Genomic DNA, 13,443 nt, shown 5'->3' with positions numbered 1-13,443 from the left:
TCAGTTGCCTTATCTCCCAACATAAAAGTACTAATCTTAAGCAACAGTAAGGAAAGAATGGTTCCAAAGTGATTGAAAGATTGTATTCTTCCCCATGACACCAATGGCTTTGTCAACGTGTTGGATGAACTCAGATATAAGACTTTTTTCCAAATATAATGCCAGTTTTTTTTCTGGCTAACATTGCTAAGTCTTGTATGTGATCTGGGGATTTGCGCACGTGTGTGAGATATATTTTTTTATTAGCTCTAGAAAAATATTTGCTTTGTCTCTAGACCCATATTTTGGGACATCTTGAAGATTGTAATATTAAAAAAATGAGCACATATTCAGTTGTCCTAGTTAGTTAAACAATCAACACCAGACCTTTCAGGGTGTTAGACTGTCAGGGATCTTCTGTGTAAGCAATATTTTAACAAGGGGCACCCACATTTTTTCTGTGTCTTAGTCTGTGATAAATCCCTGATTAGGGCTATGTGTGATCACAAAGACTATGGACACTGCGTTCTCTTTGCTTGTTTTTCCCATTTATGCTTTTATAACCATAACAAAAGGAGGCAACAACTCTTAGCTAATAAGCTTATTAAGCTGCACTTTTTCTAGAGGTTTTTATACTTTGCTGGGCAAAATTATAGTGAGAATACTAAACATACAGCTGGCTGGAAAATGAAAGGGGGGAGTCTGGTTTTTCTCCCAACATCTTTACATTTTCCATTCAGGTCTAACTAGCAATATATATAGCCCACTGCTTATCATGTGGCATATGACGTAAGGTCTGTGTGTGTCTTTTGAGAAGGATGTCAGTTTTGGGGATCTGTATCTCTGGGAAATTAATTGAAAATACATGACATTTAGTGTAGTCAAAAGCAAAAATGCCTCTGCAAAAGTATTTTTATGAGAGCTAGTTATAAGTAATCTCTGCCAGAGATTTGTAGTAGTATCCAGAAAGGGCTGATTTCATCTCATTTCCTTCACTTCAGTTTGCTGACAACAGTTTGAGGGACTCTTCCAGTACAACTCATAATTTAATAATTACGTCTGATTCCGCTGACTTTTGTGGAGAAAGAAAAAGTAGATTTGTTTAAGACTTAAATGAATTAATGCAATGTATGTCAGACCACAGTATCACTTCTCAGCCTGTACAAAGTCTGACTTGGGCCATTAGAAGTGAGGACTGTGATGTGAGTGCTGCAGATACCAAGCCAGTGCATAGGAAGTGGGGGCTGATTGAAAGTACCCAGTTTTAAATAAATATTTCTGAATATACCTCAAGCAATTAATTATTTACTGCTTTTAAGGTATGAAACTGTTAATTTGACATAATGTGCTAAATTTTCAGCATGGATCTAACTACCCACAAAATGTGTGGATGCGAAGGGAGAGAATCTGTATGTGCGAGTATATCTTACTGCCTCTTCTTATCTAAAGAGAGGATTTTTACATGTACAAATGGATGGGCCCACACATTCAGTGGGCCTCTTTTTACTGGCCTGCTGAAAATTTGGTTTGATGAGTATTTGTGGCCTGCTTGTGTACCTGATGTAACTCTTCATGAGAGAACTAAAACCTGCTGTTATGGGCAGATTCCATGATAGGCCACCAGTAGTTTCCATTAGAGATGTATTATTTTAAATACAGCCCTTCTGGAGTTCAGTAGTCCCTGTCCTGGAGGTGGACATTCAGACAGATCTGCAATTGTCCTAGCTGTGAACCACACATTTCTTCAATCCTTTCTGGGGTTGTAAGTTTCACTTTACGAGGGGAGAGTACCTATGCTGACGTGGTCTAACGTGCATCAGTATCTTTTTCTTTCCCCGCCCTTAGCTGAAGTCATGTTTGCAGGCTCCTGCAGCAGACCCTCCCGCTGCTTACACAGAACTACTCAAATCCAAACCAGGCTTCTGCATGCGGACTACATCTCCCAGAACCCCTTGCGATGTCAGCCCAGGCAGCCTCCCCTCCCAGCTGGCTGCTATCGGAAGCAGTCCGTCCAGCACCCTCAGGAGCGGGCGCTTCCCAGAGATGCCTCTGCTGATTAACGGGGATCGGATCGACCTGGCCCAGCCGCCGGGGGAGGTGATCCGCACCTACCCGCACCTGGAGGTCAGGACGGGAGCTGCACTGGCAGGGGTTGCAGGGCAGCCCCAGCGGGGAGGCAGGAGGGTTGTCGGACTCCAACCAGGAAAGCTGCAGTGCCCAGTTGGAGGGAGTAGGTTTGTACCAGCTCCCGGGGTGGACGGGAGGCCCCTCTCCTCTAATGAGAAGTCCAGAGCCTGTTGGCTCTGACGGGAAAATGGGGAGTTTACCAGTGTCACATGCAACTTCTCAGGTAGGATGGGGGTCTGTACGCCTCTGTGTTTGGTGCTCTCAGTGGGCTAAATGCCCTGGCACAGATATATGCAGTGTTGTCGCCATGTAGGTCCCAGAATATTGGAGAGAAAAGGTGGAAGATGTAACATGTTTACTGGACCAGCGTCTGTTGGTGAGAGAGACCAGCTCTCAAGCCAGACCTTGTCTCTCTGGCATAGGGTGCTCTTGGTTGTTGGAGGCATGCTCCCCCCCCCTCCAGTGTGGGGTGCTGGGTTGGAGGGCAGAAACCCTGATGTGGCGCCCACATGTTGGAGGTATAGACATCCCAGCCTGTGGTGTTCTTGAGGGGCTCAAGAAGCCCTGATACAGGGTGTTCTGGCATGGGCGTAGGGCATAGATGTCCAGCTATGGTTATTGGGGGGGGGGGGTCTTTATGCATCATCAAGCAAAGAAAAACAAACAAACAAAAATACAAAACAAAAAACAAAAAAAGCCCAAGCTCCATTTCCCCCCCCCCCCTTCCCATACTAGAGAGTGCTGTCCTGTTATAGCCACTGGAAATGGAGAACCCCTAGTGAATCATCAAGTCCATACCCTGTACTAACATTTCTGGCTAGATTCTCACTGAGCCCCTGCAGCTCCCAAATCAGGCTATGCATAGCCAGCCTTAGACATTGCTAGAACAAAACAGACTCAAGTTTGTCATTAGGTATTAAAGTAAATCAGTGTTGAATGGTGTGTGTGGTCAGCTTCAGGAAACTGAGTACTCGGTAACAGTTTCGTTTATGGGAAGGAGGGTTACGTAATGTTTGTGGAGTGTAGATGAGCAAATATCACTTAGAATCTATCCCGCTACTGCATTCCAGCTGGCGGGAGGAGTTTCTTACCAGCTAAAGAAATGAACATAGTGTTCGTGCTCCTACTTCCAAGACAGCTTCTAATGGGGAGACCCAGAGTCATTTGAGTAATCCAGGGTTTGCTGGTACAATAGACTTCGGTTCATTCTCCAAATAGGAGGCTTATGTATGTTAATTCTCTATACTAATATAATAATAAAGATTTATAATGAATGAAATAATCAAATAACTTGATTACTTGTAAGTTGTTTTTGATTATTTTGTTCATATCTTCTGGTAATTTATCTCTAGATTGTGATTACCTTCCTCACCCTGAAAGGTACCTTCCTCCAGAAGGTGTCCTTTTGACTTTAGCAGTACTGCTGATGTTGCATCATGCGATTTGGTGGGGGGTGTGTGTGTGTGTGTGTGTGTGTGTGTGTGTGTGTGTGTGTGTGTGTGTGTGTGTAAGGCTATCACAGTCAAGCCTTAAAAATTATCCTTTGTGAATGTCTCTTAATAGCATCCAAGACAACAAGTCGGACCTATTAGCTTCCCTATAGTTAAATATTTAACTATTGTAGTCATAGCAGTAGACTGAGCACAGGGCTAGGAGCCAGAAACTGATGAGTTCAGCTCTTGTACTAATTGATGATTATGTGGCCTTGGTCAAGTCCCTTTCTTTTTCTTTCTCTCCATTTTTGAAGTGGGGATGAGAGTCTCTTTGTGTCTGAGGTGATGTGAAGACTAACTGGTTAATGTTTGGAAAGGGCCTCAAGGATGTAAAATACTCTTCTTTCTTGCCACCTGCCTCTTTGGGGGGGGTCAATGACTTTTATAGCCTTCTTCCAAAACTCATGATTGTACGCTTAGCTGTTGTGGAAACCAGTCACTCACGTCTGCTGATATCCAATCCAAGTTCAGAGTCTTTGGCCTTCTGCTTGTTACTGAAGATGTAAAACACCATGAAATATAAGTATTTATGGTCAACCTCAGCCTTCATGGTCTTCCCTAAACTGCCACCGGATTCCCTTTGTTTTCCATAGGCCTGGTTGGGTCAGTGTCCATTCTAGTACTTGCTGTACCTGCTCTTTCAGCCATTTTAGTCTGAGTGCAATTTATTTACAGGAGAAAGCAAGAGTTCTAAGAGGCCAACCTGCTCAAACAGTGGGACCCAAAGGACTTCTGTACATCCAGCAAAGAGAGTTTGCAGTGACCACCCCTAAAGATGGTACGTGAAGATGCAATAATGTTAGCTATTGAAGCAACAGGCATGACGGCCAAATTCTTACTGTATTTCTCTCCTTTAAAACAGGTTCCGTGTCCATCCTTGGATCTGATGATGCAACTACCTGCCACTTAGTGGTGCTCAGACACACAGGTACCATAAAGGAAACCTGGACCATGAGATGCATGTTTCTCAAATAATGGCTGTGTAATAACTGTTACTTCGTATGGATTTTCCACATTTGATGTATTGAGCTTGCACTGGCTGTCGTAATTCATTTATTCTAGTTTGCATGGGTCAAGTTTTAAGAAACAGATCTTACTATTACCAGCCTGCATTACCTTCGGCGGCATACACTAGAGCTGCATGTTTACTTTGACCCTTAGACCACAGGAGTCTGGTATGTTGGTTAAGTAAGTGACTTGTCTAGTGTCATACAGTGACTCAGGGCCTGTCTATGCTAAAGAATTTACATCGATCCAGATTTAGACTGAAAAATCCACCCCCTTGTGAAACGACGTTCAACTGGTCGAAGTCCCAGTGTAGATAGCACTATGTCAGCAGAAGAATTCTTCCATTGACCTAGCTACTGCCTCTTGGGGAGGTGGATTACCTGTGCTGACGGAAGAACCACTCCCGTTGGTATAGGTCAGGGGTTCTCAAACTTCAGTGCACCGTGACCCCCTTTTGACAATAAAAATTAATACACGACTCCAGGCCGGGGGTCCAAAGCCCGAGCCTGCCTGAGCCCAACTGACCCGGAGGGTGAAGGAGGAGGGCGCGAGGGCTTCAGCCCCAGGCTGGGGGCCTGTAACCTGAGTCCCAACATGCAGCGCTGAAACCCTCACACTTTGGGTGGTGGGGCTCACGCTATGGCTCGGACCTGGGCCCCAGCAAGTCTAAGCCAGCCCTGGCGACCCACTGTGGGGTCCTGCCCCACAGCTCGAGAACTGCTGGTATAGGTGATGTCTGTGCTAAGTGCTGCAATAGTGTTTCAAGTGTGGACAAGCCCTTCGTGAGAGATGGGAATGGAACTCCTTCTCTTGCTCTTATGAAGGCAGGACAGGAAACCTAGTGGTTTCAGCAGGATATTGGGAATCAGGAGACAGAGATCCTGTTCCTGACTACACTGCATTTGTGTGATAGCAGACAAGTCACTTCATCTCTTTTAGTGCCAGTTTCTCCTGTAAAATCTGGATGCGGTTTATCCATTTTTATAACCTACTCTACAGAATGACACAGTTTTTGTTGCTGTTGTACAGAGCTGTGGTCCGGTAAATGTTTCCTTATTGCCTGCCTTCCAGGGAGTGGGGCTACCTGCCTGACGCACTGTGATGGATCCAACACACAAGCCGAGGTGTCGCTGATTATGAGTGCAGTAAAATCTTTCTCTAATGACACAGAATGCGGAAGGTCAGCTCTGCTCTATTATGTCTTGTATACGGTATTTCACAGGTGTGTCTGTTGTGTGTAAGGCGGAAAATTCTAAATGTGATCATTTGAGGCTCAGATAAAGAATTAGCGGCTTCTTGAGCCAGGGCAGGAAAACACATCTCAACAAGGTACTGTTTCCACAGTGATATTTTTTTGCCTACTGGCATTGTTATGGATTTAATAGTTTCTTGCTCTTGATTTGCTCAGCACCACTGATGTTTGTATGTATATTTTATTTTTGTAGTTCTCTTAGCAGTGATTTAATTTAAAGCATGATTCTGCTTTGAATACTGTGTCTGTAAAACTGCCATTGTGAGGTTCCATGTTTATTGGGTCTCAGTGATTTCCAGCTCAAATGTGCCTAGTTTCACAAAGGGATTTTTGCTTTTTTCGTTCTGTAAACTCATTCTGGGATCCGAGTTAATCTGGAAATTTCTGACTTGCACATAAAGCAATAAAGATTCTGAATCAGAAATTAGTTATAAATTCTGTTGCTGTTGTGGGAGCCAGAAAAGAATCCAGCTCAATTCCTTTTGATTGTGTTTACTCCTGTTAGACCTGTAGAGGCAAAACTTGGTAAAGTTGGCAGCAGCAATGCTGAATACACCTAATCCAAGACTTACTTGGAACACCTTAAAGGAGCCTGATTTTCAGCTGGTGACTACTCAGCACTGTCTAAGAATTGAGTCCCTTTACCGGGGTCTCCTGAAGTTGGATACCTGAAAATCAGTAGTGATTTTTGAAGAGCTTGGCCACAGAGAACAGACCTATAGAGTGAAAGAGGAGGCATATTTACACACCCATCTCACCAAGACCCCGATCTTAAGGCTTGAGTGAGTTGTAAGGAAGTCACTGGAGTACATTTAATTGATCTTTGCTGAGAAGCTTAAAACACAGCTTTGTAATTTAAGGTCCAGTCCCATGAGGAGCTGAGCACCTATAAATCCCATCAAGCTCAGTGGCAACTTCCCATGTTCAGTGCCTCTCAGATTCAAGTCCTTCGTTTGTGCTGCTCATCTGATATTCCCTATAGTGTCCAGAACAAAGAGGTTACTCACATTAGGTCATGAGGTAATGCACAATCAACTGACGCATGTGACTACAATAAATGAGCCTTCTCTAATGATCACTGTACAGTGTGGGCTGGGGATTGTATTGAAAAGCTATTCACATTGGGATGCCTTTTTAATTGCTGTTTCCTGTTATTCCATCTCTATTTGTTAGGCTGGAAGTTCACCTAGTTGGAGGTTTCAATGATGATAGGCAGTTATCACAAAAACTTACTAATCAGCTTCTTAGTAAGTTCACATTTTTTCCATTCTCATGTCCAAAAACTAGAATTTTGGCTGGATTTGGGCCAAGTATATGTGTGTGTGTAACTTTAATCCTCAGTTATACAGTAGAAAAAAACTTGGATTTGAGTTTTTCTCCATTTGGGAATTTGAAGTGCAGCATGTGTTTATACATGGGGGTGGTGCAGTCAGATGATTTACACATGCACTATGCTGTATGATCTTGGGCAAGTCACTTCTCTCTCTGTACCTGTATTTTCCCATATATAAAATGAGTATTACTAATGAATGTACCCTGCTAAATGTGTAACAAATTAAACCTGAGACCACAATGCCAGAGCTACTTAAACAAGTGCTTGTAAAAGGCATAAAATGTTGATAGAACAAGGCGTTCTCTTTAACATCTTTCTGCCCTTGCCAGTGGCCAGTTGTGTAAATTACTGTTATATAGAGTAGCTTTCTCTTTATTTTATAAGAGCAAGATATTGAGACATATCTGGAAAACACGCACTGGTCCATTATCTGTATCAAGAACAATGGAGTGGGAGATTTCCTGCTGGTAATGGGGGCCTGATGTCTAATCTGCAGTGCACAGCATTGCTATACCCCATAGTTTCCATGCCTTGACATGAGTCAGTTTTATACCTTGCTGCTACTGTTGTTGCTGTAGGAACGTTTGATCTCCAGCAAGATGATGTCCATTTAGTGACTTTCTGTGTGACAGGTAAGAGTTTTAATGTTTTCCCTTTTGTAAAAGTATGTTTAGTCTTTGAAATAAACGTGAGGCTCTTCATTTTAGGAGAGACAACCTTTCGATCCGGCCTGTAAGCTTTGTGAGTCAGTGAGCTCTAGGTACATGAGAGCTTATTGCCAACAGTGGTTTTTGCTGTTGTATACTGATCTGTTCATTTTAGTTGGGTACTCCAGAGTCGGTATTCTGGAAATAGTGATTTACCACAGCACACTGCAGGTAGGGCAATGGCTAGAGCTTCTCTTCCCAGAAGTGCCATGGCAACTTGCAGTTTTTAGTAGGACCTGTGGAAACAGCTGAAATATTTCACTCACGTGGTCCTGTGAGCACTCCACAAATTGAAGACGTTTGTATTTCTGCTGGGAAGGAAACCTAAACCCATCTGGGATCAGTTGACATCTAGATCTGCCTCCTGCATTTAGTGTGTGTGTTTTGTCAGTATTGCAGCAGACGGATGAATGAAGTGTGCAGGAGCCTAGAAAACACATGCCCCAAATTATTGATCTTTTATCATCCTTGTCCTCTGTCCCCTCTTCTGTTTCCTTTTTCCTCCATCGTAGCCAATTCAAGTCTGATTATTTTTGATGTCTCATGTTCAGTGAGAACACGAGCTGTATTTTCACACTGGCTGTAGCGTAAACCTTTGAAACATGGCATCATTACAGCTGTATGGTTTTGGCATGTGAAATTGAGGGCCAGTAGCTTTGGCTAGAGCCAGTCATGGTGTGAGCAGAAGAGTTACACCTTTCCCATGCTGCCCTTGCTAATGCATTTTAGTCCTGAGCAGCTGTGTCAGTCCTAGGCCTGTTAGGATGTGAATGATTTCTGTGGTGGTGTGATTTTATATAGTCTGGTTCTGTTCTGGGGGTAAATGTTCACCAAAGATAAGGATTAATTCAGAACTGGCATAGGCAGTCGCCATTCTTCTGAGATGGAATTACCCTGACTGTCTGCATTTGTCCTGTGTGCCATGATAAGACACTTCACTTGAGTTAAACAAGGATATGAACCTACGTCTCCAGTTCCCTTGTGGCTGCTTTATGCTGCCTGTCCCACAACTTTTTCTTTTTTTTTTTTTTTTTTTGGTAAGGTCTGGGCACCTCCTTGACTAAAGCTAAACTAATGCTGCTTAGAAATAAACATGCTGACAATGGCTGGATTATTTGACACATGTTCTTTTTGAAACAGAATTAAATGATAGGGAGGAAAAGGACAATCATTTTCCAATCATTTATGGAATAGGTGAGTACAATGCATCGTGTACAGAATACTGTTTTAAACTGGCTGCTGTTCAGACTTGTAAAGGTAACACACTGGCCAGCCAAGGCTAATATAGAAGATCTAAAGGACCATGGTGCACAGATCAGTGTAGCTCTGATGCTAACTCTGGTAGGACAGGGCTGCTGCTAATACTACTCAGAGACTGGCTTTGCTAGATGCTGAAGATGTACTGCTGCTTGGGAAATGCCTGTTGAAAGGGTCCTCTTGGTCAGGAGCATGAGTATTTTTTTTTTCTTTTCCTTTTAATGAGATCATAGAGCCCCAAGGGTTATTTCATGGCATTTAGCTGAACTATTGGCCTGCCGTGAACTAGACCGCTCATTCCTTTGCCTTTTCTGTTTGGAGACTAACTCCCTTCTGATGGGTTTAGTTGATTTTGTTCTCTTCCTTCACCCCCCTTCCCCCAATTACTTTGTTTGTGATCTTTATACCACTATAGGAATGAAATTTGTCTAAAAATTGTATTCCTATAGCGGTATCTTCAAATTGACCATATTCCTTTAAACTTTCCTCGGGGCTGCTAGAAACCCAACCAAATAGCACTGTGAAAATACAAGTGAACCAGAAAGTGAAACTTACCAGACATGTTTCTCTGTCATAGTCTTCGATATTCGTGTCTGATAGGTTCTGAAATTCACCTTTGTCTGTGCCAAAAAGCACTGTTGGTCTGGAATGCTGTTTGTGGGGGGATGGACATTTTAAATGTCGTCATTAGCTGGTTAACTGAGTTTTATTCCAACCATTTTCTCCCCAGCTGTGAATGTTAAAACAGCAGAGATTTTCCATGCAACTTTTCCAGATAAGGGACCAGATGAGGATTTGCGTTCAGCTCGTATGTTAACAGGAGCACCAGTGAGTGAAAACATATATATATATTTATTTATTTTGGTGGGGGGGGGGGAGGGGAGGCACAAGAGAAAAATATTCTTGATATTTTGTCTGTGTCAGAAACTAATAGTTTCTCCTTAAGGAGAAATTACTCTAATTATGATAAAATACTGCCAGTTTGTGGTTGTGTAATCAGAGACGAACACTGAACATACCAGCCAAAATCTGTACTACAACAGCTGCTGGTACCTGGTGGAAAACTTTGACAAGTATTCTATTTGGAAACAAGGACAGACTTCAGTATTTGTATTACAATAGCTCCTGGAGGCCTCAGCGGAGATCAGAGTACCACTGTGCTAGGTGCTGGAGTCAGTCCCTGGCAGATGAAGGGTGAGAGAGGCATAGTGGTGTTAATCCAATTTTATAGACCTGGAATTGAGGTACAGAGACTAAGTGACTTGCCTGAGTCATGCAGGAAGTCTGTGGCAGAGCTGGGAATTGAACCCAGCTCTCATTGGTCCACACGATCTCTCAGATGCAGGTGTGCTATATAAAGACACTGCTTTCAGCCAAAGGCTAACGACTTCAGTAAGAAGACACTCACACAAGGAAGTAGTTGCAGGATCTTGACCCATGCCTACTAAACCATAACAGGGGAACACCCTCTACTGTCCCCAGGATCATGGTGTAGAAGCAGCTGGAATCTCTGTGAGTTTAAGATTTGCCACTTAAGGTCTTGAGCCCAAAATTCTGGCACAAAAGGCTATTTAGCCTCTTCTATAAGTGCAGAGCAGCTGTTTTGTCCAGTCGTTTGGTTAATTCAGGGCAGAGTAGGGAGGGAGAGTTGAATGTGTAGCAGCATTGCAAGGTGGACAAGGGAGCTGAAACAAGACAAGCAGTGAAGGAGAGGTAGATGGCTGAACAGGACAGGAGCAGGGGACACTGAAGAATAGCCTGTGGCAGGAGCTGCAGTTTGTTGCATATCAGAGGGCGGGGGAAGTAGCTGTGGAGCCAGCTCTAAGCTCATTCCCCTTCATGGCATGGTTGGCTCAGTGTGATAGAGGGTTCAGTTCATTTACTGCTGCTCAATTTCAATAGGGAAACCCTCAAAGTCTGTTTCGTGTTACAGATGACTAATATTTATGATGCAAAGACAGAGCAACTCCACATTGGACCTTACTTCTGGATGCCTTTCCCATACGTGGACTTGTGGTTGGAGCAAGATGATAAACAGATATTACAGGTAACTGAAGTTACAAACGTGTTTTGTGCTAGCATTCTGTCAGCCCTGATTGCTTTTCTGTGCATTGTTGAAAGGGGGGGTGCATTTGTCTAGGTCAGAAATTAAAGCTAGAGGTACCAGTAGCCAGGAAATGTTCTTATCCATCTAGTTCGAAATAGCTCATGACACCATCTTGTTTTTCAGAATCTTTCCACATCGCCTCTGGCTGAACCACCGCACTTTGTTTCCCACCTTAGATCCACATTGCTATTTTTAAAAGAGCATCCCTTTCCCGCTGACTCCCTGTTTCCTAACAGGAAACCTCGACTTTATAAAAAGACTGAAGAAGGTTTATGGGAGAGAGTCTGTTTGGAAACGATTTAACGTTGAGGCAAACACTGGAGGATGCACTTTGGGAAAGCACTGCCTTGCCAAAAGTGTGGCCACTTCGCTGCAAAGAGCATCTTTCTGAATCCATGTTGGCCAAATCCCCTGCTGTCCTTGATCAGACTAGCCTTGTTTAATGCTTTTCAAAGTAATATTTTTGGCAGCGGTGCATTTGTTTGCACTGTTACTTACATAAGTCCGTATTTTCTTTTTTACAGATTGGTCCTTAAAATTGTGCCCTTCCCCCATTTTTACTTTTGGTGCTAATCTGTTGTATATTAAGGTCTTCTGCAAAATCTATCTAGAGAGAGATAATATGCAGTTGCCCTTTCAAGAGTGCTTTTTTGAGCTGGGCCTAGGTGTCCCTTTAAATACAATTTGAAGTATAATGTGTATACTAACATTCACTGGTAATTTGGATTTTGAGAGAGAGAGATTTCTTTTAAACACCCAACATTAAGTCCTTCAATGAATAAATAAAAAAGAATACATTTCGGTGATATAAATGAGATTTTTCAGTAGTTGGCCAGGGGCTTTTCTACACTGAAAGATATTATCATTAACCCTGCAGCACTGATTGCCAAGCATAAGCCTTGAAAGCACATTTGTTAAACAGTGCCATTTTACCACTGCTATTGGAGTACAACTCTCCAATTCTAAAAGTGTCTAGAATTAATCTTTATATTCACTAAAACAAACTGGAGATGTCACTAAACTTTGTCACTGGGCATTGTCTGTTAAAATAAACATTAAACTCAAATTTTCACTGAGTTGTTTGCTTACTTTTTGCATTTCTCTGAAGCTTGGACAATGGAAATAAAATAGGCCAAGATGCTCATTAACTGCTACATTGTTTGGTTTGCAGAGAAGACAGGAAAAGCTGTAACTTTGCATGCTGTGGGCGGAGTTTAAGAACATTCTTTGAAATATTTCTTCTATGCAGATTGCTGCTTTTTTTTTTTAAAAACCCCTTTAAAACCTACCTGGACCTTGATAATTGATACTTTTTTACATTAAGATGCTACATGGAAGATGTCATGAAATACTTGCTTAAGGTTTGTCTCCTCTGTTTTGTGGTTACATATGTTCATCCCTGCACTGTGAAAACTTGAGAGTTTGGTTATTCTGAAACCCAGCACTTTTTGATAAGTAAATCTGTTGTCTATAATTACTACCTTCTACAACTCAAACTGGGAGACACTTAGCAGCAGCTTTATATAAAATGTATTTTGCTTTAATAGCCCTAGTATAAGTTTTCAGTGTAGTAGATAATCTTGTTTTACAGGACTAAAATCATAGGTAAAGGATCACAAACTACAGTAAGTTATGGATTTCAGGTGACTTTTGCAGTTACTTTCATCTCTTGTTTCATTTTCTTCTTGTACCATCCACCTGTTAAGTCAGGGCAATGCTGAATTTGCTAATTACAACTTCACTAAACCATTCCAGTAGAATACATGAGGCCTATAATTCCATGTTCAGTAAGAAGAATGGATTCACTGCTTGCAGTGCCAGGCATGGCATAGCAGCACTCATCATCTAGTACCCTCTCTTGTCACTTGGCCCTCTGGCCCGGTCCGTTTTAAAGTCTCTTCCCTTAATCAGTAGCCCACAACACACTGGTCACTAGCCTGCCATTTTCTCCCCTCCAGAGCTCCTCTTTTTTGTTCTACTGTATGAGTGTAGTGGCCCCAGAGCTTAACTTTTAACCAAACTCAAAAGCAACTTCTGTCCTGCCCTGGACTTGAAACTTAAACATCCTGGATCCTCCCCACCTGTAATGCTGAGTCTCAGGCTACCTTCCTGGAGCCTTGTGTGAACTGGAAGTAGCAACAATAGTTGGAACACAGGCTATGCAATATATGGATAGATAT

General features: G+C 42.6%; 1 protein-coding gene across 1 annotated transcript; it reads left to right on the top strand.

Annotated features, from left to right (window-relative positions):
• The first annotated feature begins 96 nt into the window (after window positions 1–96).
• Window positions 97–11,971, top strand: NTAN1 (N-terminal asparagine amidase). The gene is given in 11 exon segments (XM_050967762.1): window positions 97–1,850; window positions 1,852–2,103; window positions 4,275–4,377; window positions 4,462–4,527; window positions 5,679–5,787; window positions 7,033–7,106; window positions 7,771–7,824; window positions 9,040–9,093; window positions 9,887–9,984; window positions 11,090–11,203; window positions 11,387–11,971. Coding segments are annotated over 11 exon segments (1,182 nt in total). The 5' UTR covers window positions 97–1,772; the 3' UTR covers window positions 11,567–11,971.
• Window positions 11,972–13,443: the final 1,472 nt, after the last annotated feature.

Source organism: Gopherus flavomarginatus, chromosome 9 (genome assembly GCF_025201925.1).
Source record: "Gopherus flavomarginatus isolate rGopFla2 chromosome 9, rGopFla2.mat.asm, whole genome shotgun sequence".
Lineage (NCBI taxonomy): Eukaryota > Metazoa > Chordata > Testudines > Testudinidae > Gopherus > Gopherus flavomarginatus.
The sequence above is the reverse complement of the archived record's forward strand: the minus strand, read 5'-3'. Positions and strand labels throughout refer to the sequence as shown.